We start from the raw sequence: 16,637 nt of genomic DNA on the forward strand, positions 1-16,637 counted from the left end.
CGGGAAATGGCGAATAGTTTGAAAGAAAGAAAAGAATAATAATAATAATAAATAATAATAATAATCTTCCTAGTGTTGATCATGTATTCTAAACAAGCCTCAGGAACCAGCAGTAATACATCTCAACATTATACACGAAAACCTGATGTCTTGAGTCGTGACTCCCATGGTACAGCTTCGAATTCGATTCCCAACATCGCTGAAACGAATCATGTTCAGCAGTCGACAATCGAGGTCGTAAAAACTGTGTACTTATGATGATTAACTTGTCATTACAACACCTACAACTTCCTGATAACATGATAATATTTTTTTTTTGGTTACCGTTACAGTAATGACATCTGTTTCCCAGGGTTCATTGACTCGATAATCATGCGTAATGACAGAGATAACAGGTTTAATAACTGATATAATTAACTGACAAAGCGTAATGTAATGAATGCTTATCAAATGAAAACAAAAGGTGATGAATATTAAACTCAGCGCCCTCATACGACCCTTGAGGTGTACAAGGTGAGGTCAAGTGAGGTCAAACTCTCCTTGACAAGGTCACACACACACACAAGCGTGAGACAGACTCTCCATGGTAAGGTCACACACGACTGTAGACACAGACTCAAGGTAAGGTCACACACGAATGTAGACACAGACTCTCCATGGTAAGGTCACACACGAATGTAGACACAGACTCTCCATGATAAGGTCACACACGAATGTAGACACAGACTATCCATGGTAAGGTCACACACGAATGTAGACACAGACTATCCATGGTAAGGTCACACATGAAGGTAGACACAGACTCTCCATGGTAAGGTCACACACGAATGTAGACACAGACTCTCCCTGGTAAGGTCACATAAAGGTCATCACCCACCTTCAAGTGGAGACTAAAGTACAGAACTGAGGCCGTCAGACATGGGGTCAGTGTCCCTCTCTAAGGCAGAGCGTGGGTCAAGGTGACACTGAAGCGTTCACCAAAACGCATCTGCATGTGAAGTTACATGAGCATACCTCTGACAGTGGCTGAAGACTAAACACGGACTTCACCATGGTCTGGACGCGCACACGTCCGTACACGGACTTCACCATGGTCTGGACGCGTACACGTACGTACACGGACTACACCATGGTCTGGACGCGCACACGTACGTACACGGACTTCACCATGGTGTGGACGCGCACACGTCCGTACACGGACTTCACCATGGTGTGGACGCGCACATGTATGTAGACGGACTACACCATGGTCTGGACGTGCACACGTCCGTACACGGACTTCACCATGGTCTGGACGCGCACATGTATGTAGACGGACTACACCATGGTCTGGACGCGCACACGTACGTACACGGACTTCACCATGGTCTGGACGCGTACACGTACGTACACGGACTACACCATGGTCTGGACGCGCACACGTACGTACACGGACTTCACCATGGTGTGGACGCGCACACGTCCGTACACGGACTTCACCATGGTCTGGACACGCACACGTACGTACACGGACTTCACCATGGTGTGGACGCGCGCACATACGTACACGGACTTCACCATGGTCTGGACACGCACACGTACGTACACGGACTTCATCATGGTCTGGACGTGCACACGTACGTACACGAACGTGGGCGATGAGAACTGAACTCGGGTGTATGGCTTAACCTAGCCATGTGAACGCACACAGGGACATCGCGGGTAGTGGAACGGATCCTCCTTAACTTCGCAGACCCGACTCATATAAACGCGCTACCATTACCTCATCTCTAATCTTTGGGTTTATGACCCGTTACGATGTATATCCACGTGAATACACGTTCCACTATCATACTTTACACTATCTATATATCATTCATCGCAAGACTACGGACTATCTGTTATTAGAATAAGCATAAAAGCAATCACTCTAATACCTTGTGGTGATATGATCCCACATGTTCAGTCACATCTACAAGGTAGACGTAACCCCCTCCTCAATGAACCCTCCTAACCAGCCGGGAATGGAGCGAGTGTGTCAGCAGTAACACTTTTCTCTCTTCTTTTCCAGGAAGAAGACCATCGCAGGATGGGTTCCAGAGCGCGAAGACCTGGTAAGTAATAAAGACTTCACTGGACGTCTATCGAGGACGTCTGTCGAGTCCTGTGTATGATCCAGACACTCTCTGTACCTCACCAGTCCTGCGCTGAGTCTCGGTCATGCCTTATCTACATCCCAGTCCACGTCTTTTAACGTTGTTAAAGACCGAGCCTCAGGCTAAGACATGCATTGGTCAAGGTGGTGGAGCACTGGAACTTGTTTCGCTATACTGACTTTGGCGTTAGTAATTATGATAATGATGATGATGATAATAATAATAATAATAATAATAATAATAATAATAATAATAATAATAGTAATAATAATATCATTATTATTAATATTATCATTATCATTATTTTCATTATCATCATTATTATTATCATTATTATTATCATTATTATTATCATTATTATTATTATCATTATTATTATAATTATTATCTTATTACTGTTATTATCATTATCATTATCATCATCATCATTACTCTAATCTATTATAATCATTGTAAGCATTATCATTATCATTATCAGTTGTAGCAGCAGTAGTAAACGTAGTTTCGAGCACTGACCACAGGCACTGGTTCCTTTATGAAAGTCAGACAGGGCATCAACTGAGTCAAAGAGCTCCATGCTAAATATGGAACGAAAGGAAAAAACCTGGAATCGACCCGTCCTCGCATAACACACGCTAGCAAGGTACCTGTCGGGAACGGTGGGCTGTCAGGTGCTGCATGAGCTAGACAGAGGAGGAGGAGGAGGAGGAGGAGGAGGAGGAGGGACACAAACAAAGAACCATCGAGGTCGAAAACCAATATAATGTCTGCGGGAGACAACGAAGCACCACTGAGACAAAGTGCTCACGATGAGATGCAACGATATCAGACTGACAAACAGATGCGCACACACACACACACACACACACACACACACACACACACACACACACACACACACACACTCACTCACTCACACACACACACACACACACACACACACACACACACACACACACACACACTCAAGAACTGTCCAGAGAGCTGAGGGGGCGGGGGGTCCATAAGCCTCTCTTTCCTTTCTTCTTCTTCTTCTTCTTCTTCTTCTTCTTCTTCTTATTTTCAAAACCTTGGTAATTTCTTCCTTCATTTATAAGCAAATTCTTCATAGCCGCCAGGAAGGCCAACCTCTGTCAACACAGACCACAGCAGCAGCAGGATGTCTGGTGTCTACCTTTCGTGGGATCACAGTGTTGATCTCCATCCTAATTATCTACAGGTTAATTGACCTCATCATCTGCAGAGATACTAAATGTTACACTGTACAGCATATCCTGTACACGCGTAGGCTTACCCCTCCGAGTAAATGGGACAGAGAATCAATCATCAAATCATTATCCATCTCACTTGTAAATCGTTGTCCACAAAAACTAGCAGTCCGCCCAGAGAACCCAAAAGAGCTAATGCCAGGAGTTCAACTGTGAGTTAGAATAAAAGCCGCGTCCTGCTCTTAGCTTCTTCCAGGATTCCCTACATTGTATATAGATTTGTGCCAACGTAAAGCTACGGTATATCTTCCCTATCAAGTGTGGTCAGAGTGGCGACGAACACAAGGCCACGGCGATGTCTCTTGATAACGCCGCTTCGGAGTCAACATTCAGTGGTGATGTGGAGGAGAGGGAGAGAGTGAAAAGGCTGTGTGTGATCACCAACACTGACACATTCATGATGAGGCTGGGTGTCCAGTTAAGCCTCAGCAGCAGCCATCAGTGATCAGCTGAAGTACATACGACACGTAACCTTCACGTCACACTACCAGCATGACTCTGGGGACAGCGTCACTCAATCCTGGGGGTGATGCATGCGTTACGAGGCGGTGCAAGAGGATACCGTCCCTTCCACGTAGGAAAAACTGAGCGTGAGAGCTTCGTCATCGGATGGATGGTCCACAGATCAGCTCGCACTTTACCAAGACTTAGAACATTTCTCTGAGAACGTCAGCCACCTGGTGGATTCTGAGCTAACCACAGATGGAGAAATAGGGAAACAAAAGTGAGATTTAAGATACAGCAAAGATTTTCTGCTTCAGTCACTATTCTTGAGAGACTTGTCATAGATGACTGCCTCTGTCGGTGGTGAAGTGAGCGTAGAGGACCTGATCATAATCCTTGAACGTGCTGAACTGTTGTCTGTTTGAGGATAAGAGATCCTCCGGCGGGAGAGAGAATCTGCTACACTGATAGATGGTGACGTTGTCGGGGTTGATGACATGTATGTGGAACGTGAGTGGCTCTTATGAGGTGAAACTTTTCATGATTTTGCATCTTAAGGTGAGAGAAACAGGTTTCACTCTGGCTCTTTTCTTTTACGGTTGAAAAAAATATATATATCTATTTCGGCTTTGATAAATACAGCCAAACTTAACTCCACGGGGAAAGTATATCTAATGAAATTATACGAATTTCTTCTTGAAATCCAAAGCTGATAAAGACGACACCTCTGAACCAGCTGGAGGACCAACAAGCAATTGCGCCTTTCTCACCACAGTGAGACCTGGTCAAAAATAGGTCTACCTCTGCGGGAGTGGGAAGAGACACCTCCACTCAATCATGAATGAAAGAGGAGAACAACACTGTGGTCGTTCAAGAAAGACGGATGGCCCAGCACAACAATGTAGCCATGAAGAGGCAGACCTACCCCTCATTGTTTGGTATACGAGAGTTAACACCGCTTCTTCCCGATCATCGATGTAAATGAGACTCTCTTCCACACACAGGCCCCGCATGTTAATGAGCCTCCACCAAAAAAAAAAAAAAAAACTGTTCGTAAGGAGGAGGAGGGTAGGGGGGGGGGGGGGGCAGTCATGCAGACACCTATAAATTTAAATGTTTAAGCTCTCGGTGGAGAGGTATGAAGGTCTTGTGTCGTGTTCGCATTCTTCACGTGATGAGAGGGACGCGAAACCAACAGCCTGCGAAATGATTTATTTGGATGGCATAAATATGGGCGGCTCTGCACGTGCGGCATGTCCACACGAGGTGCAACAGGCAGAGAGGAGGGAGCCTGACATGACTAGTGAAGAGAAAGAACACGCTGGACAATTTGTCTTCTTCGAGGACATCGGGTCGAAGACATGATAAACATGAAGCCACACACTCCTCTCTGCTTCAGCTGCACTGACCACAATCCTCTGAACGATGATGCCTCAGAATGAGTGGAGCTGAGGAAGTACGCTTGCCTGGGAACTATGATCTCTATCACATGTTGCTATACAACACATCGACTGCATGTGGAGCCCTGGTGACGGTGGTACTGCGCAGCCGGCTGTGGTAGCCTTAAGCCTTTGAGCAGGTACGGTACGACCCTTGAGTACGACAGTACGAAACTTGGGTATGATGGCCTGGCCTCATCCCCGAGGGTCGTGCCGTCGTGCTCAAGGGTCGCTTGGTCGTCCCCAAAGAGAATAACGCAACCTACAGACGTAAGACATAATGTGCACTAAAATGCTCCTTCCACAGACTCCCAGTACAAATTTCCAGCCGGTCTCACTCGTCAGGGACCCGACTGTGGGCCAGGATTGCACATAAGGAAAAGATGGACATGATGCAGAGTCGAAAGTATGACGGGGACCTTCATTCTTACTCTGAAATAATGAAAAAAAAAAAAAGATAATGTAGATACAACGTCTACAAGTGATGGTACAATAGTGATCATTATGATGTATACTCCACCTCGTTTGAGGCCTTTGTTTGTAAGACCTGATACCCTTTGTTAGGCTAAGATAGTATGCATTCTTCTCCAACCTTATTCTTGCCATCATATCATCATTCACTGTATCTTTGTTCGGGTATATGAAGACTTATATATATATATATATATATATATATATATATATATATATATATATATATATATATATATATATTTTTTTTTTTTTTTGCTTTGTCGCTGTCTCCCGCGTTTGCGAGGTAGCGCAAGGAAACAGACGAAAGAAATGGCCCAACCCACCCCCATACACATGTATATACATACACGTCCACACACGCAAATATACATACCTACACAGCTTTCCATGGTTTACCCCAGACGCTTCACATGCCTTGATTCAATCCACTGACAGCACGTCAACCCCGGTACACCACATCGATCCAATTCACTCTATTCCTTGCCCTCCTTTCACCCTCCTGCATGTTCAGGCCCCGATCACACAAAATCTTTTACACTCCATCTTTCCACCTCCAATTTGGTCTCCCACTTCTCCTCGTTCCCTCCACCTCCGACACATATATCCTCTTCGTCAATCTTTCCTCACTCATTCTCTCCATGTGCCCAAACCATTTCATAACACCCTCTTCTGCTCTCTCAACCACGCTCTATTTATTTCCACACATCTCTCTTACCCCTACGTAACTTACTCGATCAAACCACCTCACACCACACATTGTCCTCAAACATCTCATTTCCAGCACATCCACCCTCCTGCGCACAACTCTATCCATAGCCCACGCCTCGCAACCATACAACATTGTTGGAACCACTATTCCTTCAAACATACCCATTTTTGCTTTCCGAGATGATGTTCTCGACTTCCACACATTCTTCAAGGCTCCCAGGATTTTCGCCCCCTCCCCCACCCTATGATCCACTTCCGCTTCCATGGTTCCATCCGCTGCCAGATCCACTCCCAGATATCTAAAACACTTTACTTCCTCCAGTTTTTCTCCATTCAAACTTACCTCCCAATTGACTTGACCCTCAACCCTATTGTACCTAATAACCTTGCTCTTATTCACATTTACTCTTAACTTTCTTCTTTCACACACTTTACCAAACTCAGTCACCAGCTTCTGCAGTTTCTCACATGAATCAGCCACCAGCGCTGTATCATCAGCGAACAACAACTGACACTTCCCAAGCTCTCTCATCCACAACAGACTTCATACTTGCCCCTCTTTCCAAAACTCTTGCATTCACCTCCCTAACAACCCCATCCATAAACAAATTAAACAACCATGGACACATCACACACTCCTGCCGCAAACCTACATTCACTGAGAACCAATCACTTTCCTCTCTTCCTACACGTACACATGCCTTACATCCTCGATAAAAACTTTTCACTGCTTCTAACAACTTGCCTCCCACACCATATATTCTTAATACCTTCCACAGAGCATCTCTATCAACTCTATCATATGCCTTCTCCAGATCCATAAATGCTACATACAAATCCATTTGCTTTTCTAAGTATTTCTCACATACATTCTTCAAAGCAAACACCTGATCCAAACATCCTCTACCACTTCTGAAACCACACTGCTCTTCCCCAATCTAATGCTCTGTACATGCCTTCACCCTCTCAATTAATACCCTCCCATATAATTTACCAGGAATATATATATATATATATATATATATATATATATATATATATATATATATATAAATATATATATATATATATATATATATATATATATATATATATATATATATATATATATATATATATATATATATATATATTCAAAACAAACACAGCTGAAAGTAGTCCTCTAAAGATGGGGTAATACAGGACAGTGTTCAGGAATGCTTACGTTTATATTCTTGATAAACTGTACAATAAATTCTCGTGACCTGAGACAGCATTATTAGAGTTTGTGGGTAACTAACTGGCTTTTCGTATCACCTAACAGATTGCCAGTCTTACCTTTCCTTTCGTTTTCTTTAATATTTCCCAATCATTCGCGTTTTATCACATCTCGGCTTTCAAGAAAAGTTTTTAATCTATCGAGCAAATGATTACAAGTTATGATTTTATGGTTGAGCTTCATCCAACCAACCACATGTATGTTCCACACTCTGGTCGCTGCCGCTGCCTTCCGTGGAAATTTTCATAGATATAAACTTGATTCCAGTGTGTTCTAGATACGAATAGGTATTCATGCATACATACATATACACATACTGAACTACAAATACATAAATACATACTCAACTACAAATACATATATACATACTCAACTGACAACTATGTTTTCAAAGGAACTTAAAAAAAAAAAAAAGGGTAATCAGAAAGAATATGGATGACTTCCCAGAGAGGAGAAATTACCTTGAGTTTTAGGGAAAGGTGTTGAGTAACGAACCTTTTAGGTGTCTATGAATGGGTGAACTGTGGTGGCTCAGACAAAAGAGAAGTCTGGGTGGATCGTTTTTATCCAGTCTGTCAGAAAGCTTTTAGACGGTGTACTGCATGGGAGGCTGATTAAGAGCCAGGTTCATCACGCAGGAATAAGGAGGAGACTCCTTCAATGGACAGAAAACGATGTTAGAGGAAGGTAACAAAGGTGACATGGTAAAGAAGCTCTTTCGAAATGCGTTGAGGTCATCAGCGAGGTGCCGCAGGGTTTTGTTCTGGGACGATTATTCACTGTGATCTAAGTGAATGAATTGCCAGATGATACTGATTTCTACCTAAATATGTTCGCAGTCAACGCAAAGGTCAATCAGAGCAAATGTCAAAAAAGAAAATGAGGATAGAACAGAGAGAAAGACGACGTCTATATTAATATCGTCCAGCAGGAAATAACCTGAAAGAATCCGTGTGTAGCAGGGACCTGGGAGTTGACCATGTCCCTAACCTGTGGCACCAGTGTCCCATATTAGAAGAATAGTGAAGGAGACAAAATGTTTTCTGGCAAATATTAAAAGATCATTCACGAGCCTGGATAAGGAAATAGTCAGCGAACAGTTCACATCTTACACTGGGCCAAAACTAGTATATGCTTCACAGATTTGGTCGTCGCACTTAAAAGAAAGACAAATAACTAATACTGAACGTCCGGAGGAAGGCGTTATGGATGGTGCCAGGATTAACACAGCTGAGTTACGAGGAAAGGGTAGAGACATTACATTTACCCACCAAGGAAGAGAGAAGAGTGAGGGATAACCTGATCACAGTCTTTAAGTTTATAAATCATCCTGATGAGGTAGATAGTGAACAGTTCTACGTATGATAAAGACGACAGAAGAACCAGAACACATAACATGAAATCAAATAAGAAACTTGTGAGTAAGGTTAGTAAGATATACTTTATGGTGTCAGAGTTGTGGATGGATGGAATAAACTGGATGAGAACACATTAAATGCAGACAACATACATTAGTGTAAACAGTAATATATATATGACAGTAAAGAATGTTCAAGAGATGGGGGCACCATTAGACTAAAACTCCCTCCACGTACAGTACAGTTATTTACAAATAGATGATTACTTTTACAGTAATTACAAAAGTGTCCAAAAGCCAAAAAGGACAAGACATCGAGGAGACTTTTCGTAGATAAATTACTTTTTGGAAGAGACTGAGTCATGGAACTCCACAGTCATGAAACATGGAATAGTGCTGTTAGAAATTCTATGAGGTGTGTAACGAGGGAGCGGAGAAAGTATGTCAAAAAAGAACTAAAGTTTATACAGAGTAAATACATGCTACGGAGAAGACAGCCGGCACATCAGATTAGGGAGCAACTGGAAGGTATAAGAATGCGAGAAGTTAATATAGTTGTGTGAAGAAGGAACAGCGGAGAGATTTCGAAAGGAGAATTCTGAACTCTTCCTTAACTTCGACAGGAAAGAATCTTGTCAAAAGAAAAAAAAATCTCTTAAATAAAAGACTCAAAAGAAAACGGATGTTGTAGAGAATTTTGTTAAAGGAAGAGAATGTTAAGATCACGAACTCAAAGGAAACGGATTCTTACACACAAAAAAGTGAAGACCCAAACACTAACTTCCCGCGTGATTTATATACAGCCAACACTAAGTCGATGGCACGGGGCACGAAACCACACAGAACACAGAGATCGCCACACAAGATCTTGTAAGTTTGTGAGGGATCTAATTCCACAGAATCCTGATCACACTTTGCCACATGACCTTAATCAACCTCCTCAACGCATTCGACAGACCACGCGAGATACGCGATACAGAAGGAAAGTACACCAGGGGAATGGCAGAAAGTAAACGTCGTGCCCATTTTCATGAACAGTTAGGATTACAGGACAATATCATGGATAGGTACAAACGCTATCATAATGGAGAAAATAGTCAGAAAACAAATGGAAGCGTACTTACCATGAAGAAACAACTGACGGAGAGGCACCATGGAAGTCACGGAGGGTAGAAGTCATGAAGTACGAGTCTTTTGGACTTCCGACCGAGACAGTACTAACCTTGAACCAAAAAAAAAAAGAATGGGTAAGTAGATGTGTGTGCCCTTGGACAGCCAGAGGACAAATGAGAACATAAACAGCATGCAATAAGAGATCATATATCATAACAGGATATATTGTGACAGGTTATCTGGCTATGCAGTGTCATTCATAAGACGAATGGAGCAAACAGGATAATCGAATTGCGTATACTCTACGATAGTAGGTCCTACATTAAATGAAATTACCAGATCAAGACTGGCCCTTACATCTACATTCACTGTTTGTGACAATATAGACTAATGACATCACTGTATACACAGTCAGTCATATATCGTGAATATTGTCAGCTGATTATGTGTGAAATTTGAGCTCTGATTCAAATGAGAGACTGCGCAAAAGCCAGACATGGTTTATTGGCTGATGGATTTCTTCACAACAGAGAGAGAGAGATCATGCAGACGTTTTGTTCTTGATGAGACACTGTTCAAACTGTGTAAAGTATTACTGCATGTCTGGTGTTGCTCCTGTAGCGTCAGAGTGCTGTTATGGACATGAGAGGAACTTCATACCATGGAGTGCGTGCGAGAACAGAAGATCATATAAGAAGAGGATGAAGATGGAGAAAGAACTGTTCCCTGGGGAACTCCACTGTAGAGCTTAAAGGGGGCCTCTGTGAGCGACTCGCTTAAAGACCAGCTCTGAAATAGGCCAAACACTTTCTATCATTGTTGTGGAGGAAGAACGTGTAGGGAAATAATGTGAAATGCTTCTTCTTTATTAATACCGTGCTGGAATGGACTGAGTTTGATTGACGCCTTCTAAGGTATGTTGCATCGGGTCTGTATGTCGCATAACATTAAAGCTATTGGATCTACAAAGCTATGTTGTATAGTTGACAGTGGGATACTTTAATTACTTCTGTTGCGGATCAGTTTTACAAAGAGTTTGGCTACTGAAGACCAAAGTGATATACCGTGGTGAGAAGAAGAGAAGTTGGGTGTTTGGAGAGTTCTGGGTTTGGTATCATGTAGGCAAGTTTCTAGACGTCAGGGATTTTGTTGTGTAGCTAAGATTGGTTGAAGAGGTCTGTAAGTGAGTGGACGGCAAATATATGAAAGTGTTTATATGAAAGTCCGTTGTATTGTCATGGCCTGTTGCAGTATCGTTCTTTAAAATGTTTAGAATGTATTGTTTGTGTATGTGGGAGTGATGGGTGGGCGGGCAGTTGCTTTTGAATGGATTTGAATATGTGTTTCATGATATTCCAGTTTAGGAGTATAGTTGGCTTGTGGCTGATTCTTTAATAGAACTTCACGAGTATGTTCGTGTGTTCTCCAAGGGAAGAAATCTCAATGACTTTGGTTAGAAGTGCTTCATGCACTAAGACTAAGATGGTGGGGGAAATGTTATATATATATATATATATATATATATATATATATATATATATATATATATATATATATATATATATATATATATATTTATTCATTTATCTATTTTGCTTTGTCGCTGTCTCCCGCATTTGCGAGGTAGCGCAAGGAAACAGAAGAAAGAAATGGCCCAACCCACCCCCATACACATGTGTATACACACACGTCCACACACGCAAACCTACACACCCATACATCTCAATGTACACATATATATACACACACAGACACATACATATATACCCATGCACACAATTCACACTGCCTGCCTTTATTCATTCCCATCGCCACCTCGCCACACATGGAATACCATCCCCCTCCCCCTCTCATGTGTGCGAGGTAGCGCTAGGAAAAGATAACAAAGGCCCCATTCGTTCACACTCAGTCTCCAGCTGTCATGCAATAATGCCCGAAACCACAGCTCCCTTTCCACATCCAGGCCCCACACAGCTTTCCATGGTTCACCCCAGACGCTTCACATGCCCTGATTCAATCCAATGACAGCACGCCAACCCCGGTATACCACATCGATCCAATTCACTCTATTCCTTGCCCGCCTTTCATCCTCCTGCATGTTCAGGCCCCGATCACTCAAAATCTTTTTCACTCCATCTTTCCACCTCCAATTTGGTCTCCCACTTCTCCTCGTTCCCTCCACCTCCGACACATATATCCTCTTGGCCAATCTTTCCTCACTCATTCTCTCCATGTGCCCAAACCATTTCAAAACACCCTCTTCTGCTCTCTCAACCACGCTCTTTTTATTTCCACACATCTCTCTTACCCTTACATTACTTACTCGATCAAACCACCTCACACCACACATTGTCCTCAAACATCTCATTTCCAGCACATCCACCCTCCTGCGCACAACTCTATCCATAGCCCACGCCTCGCAACCATACAACATTGTTGGAACCACTATTCCTTCAAACATAGCCATTTTTGCTTTCCGAGATAATGTTCTCGACTTCCACACATTCTTCAATGCTCCCAGGATTTTCGCCCCCTCCCCCACCCTATGATTCACTTCCGCTTCCATGGTTCCTACATATTCCTATGAGTCCACGGGGAAAATGAAACACGAAAAGTTCCCAAGTGCACTTCCGTGTAATAATCACATGATCAGGGGAGACACAAGAGAGGAATATAACAGTCAGTTGATATACATCGAAGAGACGAAGCTAGGACGCCATTTGGTAAACATGTTTTGGACAATCACATGTTTACCAAATGGCGTCCTAGCTTCGTCTCTTCGATGTATATCAACTGACTGTTATATTCCTCTCTTGTGTCTCCCCTGATCATGTGATTATACACGAAAGTGCACTTGGGAACTTTTCGTGTTTCATTTTCCCCGTGGACTCATAGGAATATCTTGATTACGCGCAAAATTGTGATCCTTTCCAATATATATATATATATATATATATATATATATATATATATATATATATGGTGAGGTGCCTGAGGATTGGCGGAATGCGTGCATAGTGCCATTGTACAAAGGCAAAGGGGATAAGAGTGAGTGCTCAAATTACAGAGGTATAAGTTTGTTGAGTATTCCTGGTAAATTGTATGGGAGGGTATTGATTGAGAGGGTGAAGGCATGTACAGAGCATCAGATTGGGGAAGAGCAGTGTGGTTTCAGAAGTGGTAGAGGATGTGTGGATCAGGTATTTGCTTTGAAGAATGTATGTGAGAAATACTTAGAAAAGCAAATGGATTTGTATGTAGCATTTATGGATCTGGAGAAGGCATATGATAGAGTTGATAGAGATGCTCTGTGGAAGGTATTAAGAATATATGGTGTGGGAGGCAAGTTGTTAGAAGCAGTGAAAAGTTTTTATCTAGGATGTAAGGCATGTGTACGTGTAGGAAGAGAGGAAAGTGATTGGTTCTCAGTGAATGTAGGTTTGCGGCAGGCAGGGGTGTGTGATGTCTCCATGGTTGTTTAATTTGTTTATGGATGGGGTTGTTAGGGAGATAAATGCAAGAGTTTTGGAAAGAGGGGCAAGTATGAAGTCTGTTGGGGATGAGAGAGCTTGGGAAGTGAGTCAGTTGTTGTTCGCTGATGATACAGCGCTGGTGGCTGATTCATGTGAGAAACTGCAGAAGCTGGTGACTGAGTTTGGTAAAGTGTGTGAAAGAAGAAAGTTAGGGGTAAATGTGAATAAGAGCAAGGTAATTAGGTACAGTAGGGTTGAGGGTCAAGTCAATTGGGAGGTAAGTTTGAATGGAGAAAAACTGGAGGAATTGAAGTGTTTTAGATATCTGGGAGTGGATCTGGCAGCGGATGGAACCATGGAAGCGGAAGTAGGATCATAGGGTGGGGGAGGGGGCGAAAATCTGGGAGCCTTGAAGAATGTGTGGAAGTCGAGAACATCATATCGGAAAGCAAAAATGGCTGTTTGAAGGAATAGTGGTTCCAACAATGTTGTATGGTTGCGAGGCGTGGGCTATGGATAGAGTTGTGCGCAGGAGGATGGATGTGCTGGAAATGAGATGTTTGAGGACAATGTGTGGTGTGAGGTGGTTTGATCGAGTAAGTAACGTAAGGGCAAGAGAGATGTGTGGAAATAAAAAGAGCGTGGTTGAGAGAGCAGAAGAGGGTGTTTTGAAATGGTTTGGGCACATGGAGAGAATGAGTGAGGAAAGATTGACCAAGAGGATATATGTGTCGGAGGTGGAGGGAACGAGGAGAAGTGGGAGACCAAATTGGAGGTGGAAAGATGGAGTGAAAAAGATTTTGTGTGATCGGGGCCTGAACATGCAGGAGGGTGAAAGGAGGGCAAGGAATAGAGTGAATTGGAGCGATGTGGTATACCGGGGTTGACGTGCTGTCAGTGGATTGAATCAGGGCATGTGAAGCGTCTGGGGTGAACCATGGAAAGCTGTGTAGGTATGTATATTTGCGTGTGTGGACGTATGTATATACATATATATATATATATATATATATATATATATATATATATATATATATATATATATATATATATATATATGCTCGATCCATTGCTTCAACAATATGCAATTCAAAAGAGAAATAATCATAGACATTCAGTCAGGCACCTAATTTAGAGAGGACAATTCATGCTAATCATATACTTATAAAGAATTTTTTTTTCTGATGAAATAATAGAAGTATCATTATACTAGAAAAGATAACTGGATAATAATAAATCATTATTTTTCTCACTTATTTTCAGTAACATTTCTCCTGTCTATTCAACTGAGCAAATGTGCTCAAGAAGTTCAGCGTTCTGTTAATGATATACCATAAACGCAAATATTCATGTTAACTCCACTTAAAGAGACATGACGGCTCTTAACAAGAGGTGCGATATAAGATAACCACAATCACTTATAAGACACGTGAAATAAACGACTTTAGAGTAACAATCATATTTCAATGGCGTAGTCGTCTGACTTCATGCGATACGACACGTAATTTGCATCTCTTTAGCTATACGATAAGTTTACAGGTCTTCCACTTTGACAAATCTGTCTATCTTTCTCCTCCTCACATTTCAATTCTTACGTTTCCGCTATCACAAACAGCCTCGTTAGGACCCAGTGGTCTGTTCCTGCTTGTATTCGACTGTATTTAGTTGCATTCAGTTGTATTAAGTTGTATTCACCCGTGGACGACAATCTGTACCACATGGGCGAGGATATCATCAGTCTCGAGTTATAGATGAAACTATAACTTGAAGGATCAGAATCTATCTATATTAACTGATGCTATATAAAGCTCCAGTTATGGGTTTGTAATAACACTTCAGCCCCAGTTATCTGTTTGTAATAACACTTCAGCTCCAGTTATCTGTTTGTAATAACACTTCAGCTCCAGTTATCTGTTTGTAATAAGGCTTCATCGTTTGTACATGTATACCGAAGGCTTTCATCATGGGTTAGAGTCATCAGCGAGGATAGCTGGTGACATCTGTTTCTTCGAAATCTGGAGGTCATTCTATCCACCTTGTGTTCGAGTGTGATAATAACCTCACTCTCCAATGGGAGTCATGCAACTCAGCAGATGTAAGACTCGCCACGTCTGTGCCTCACACAAGCACTTGTCTATGTATAATATAGCCTGCCCCAGCCAATGGCTGACCAAAGAAAAAAATAATCGAGTCCATATTTCATATAAGATCGCTGATGAAATCCGACAGTTTAGCTTTCCATCTTCCGTCTACCAGTTCCAGTAGAAACTGTGGTGCAAAAGAATAGGCTAATTATCTGGAATACCCAACGTTATTCGCCCCTAATGACACACCTCGATGTCATTCGGTACGGCATCCGTCCAGCACTTTCAAAAAGGCAGTTAAAGTGACATGTGGTACACCCTGAGGCGACGAGTTTTTGGCGGTTAGTGATGATGCTGATGGCGTGTCCCCTGGCGCCAAGAATGACATACAAGCTCGCAGCAGCTTTCTACAAGAACCTACTTCGGAGTACCTACGACGAGGTTCTGCTAGGGCGCTACGGGCCGCTCAACGCACGAAGAGAGAGAGAGAGAGAGAGAGAGAGAGAGAGAGAGAGAGAGAGAGAGAGAGAGAGAGAGAGAGAGAGAGATTCCAACGATTTACTTTATCTTCCATTGTATGAAGTGAGTACGGCTTCCTCATCTGGTTCTGCTATCTCTTCCTGCGTGACATCAGCACAATGTCTCAACTCCTCGTGCATTTCGAGAGTCTCGAGAGAGAGAGAGAAAGAGACCATTCTCTGCCTCTACTAAAAACTAGAAGGCTTATCGTGGTCCCCAAGTAGCAGGAATGAATGTAATGTTATTGCAAACTTCCTCCTCCAGTCTCTTTTTCTTGTTCCTGGAAGATTTGTGTTCCACATTTCGTCAGCCCTCCAGATGTCCTCCTTTGTTCTTCCAAGCTTGATTTGTACATGACGGTCGTG

General features: G+C 42.5%; 1 protein-coding gene across 3 annotated transcripts in view; it reads left to right on the top strand.

Annotated features, from left to right (window-relative positions):
- The window catches only part of LOC139747474 (uncharacterized), a 271,738-nt gene that overhangs the window by 127,713 nt on the left and 127,388 nt on the right, over positions 1-16,637 (top strand). For all 3 annotated transcript variants that reach the window (XM_071659839.1, XM_071659840.1, XM_071659841.1), the window contains one exon: positions 2,051-2,093. In XM_071659839.1, the coding sequence (XP_071515940.1) occupies positions 2,069-2,093 (25 nt within the window). In that variant the 5' untranslated portion in view covers positions 2,051-2,068. The remainder of the gene's footprint in view (positions 1-2,050; positions 2,094-16,637) is intronic.

This window comes from Panulirus ornatus, chromosome 68, assembly GCF_036320965.1.
Source record: "Panulirus ornatus isolate Po-2019 chromosome 68, ASM3632096v1, whole genome shotgun sequence".
Lineage (NCBI taxonomy): Eukaryota > Metazoa > Arthropoda > Malacostraca > Decapoda > Palinuridae > Panulirus > Panulirus ornatus.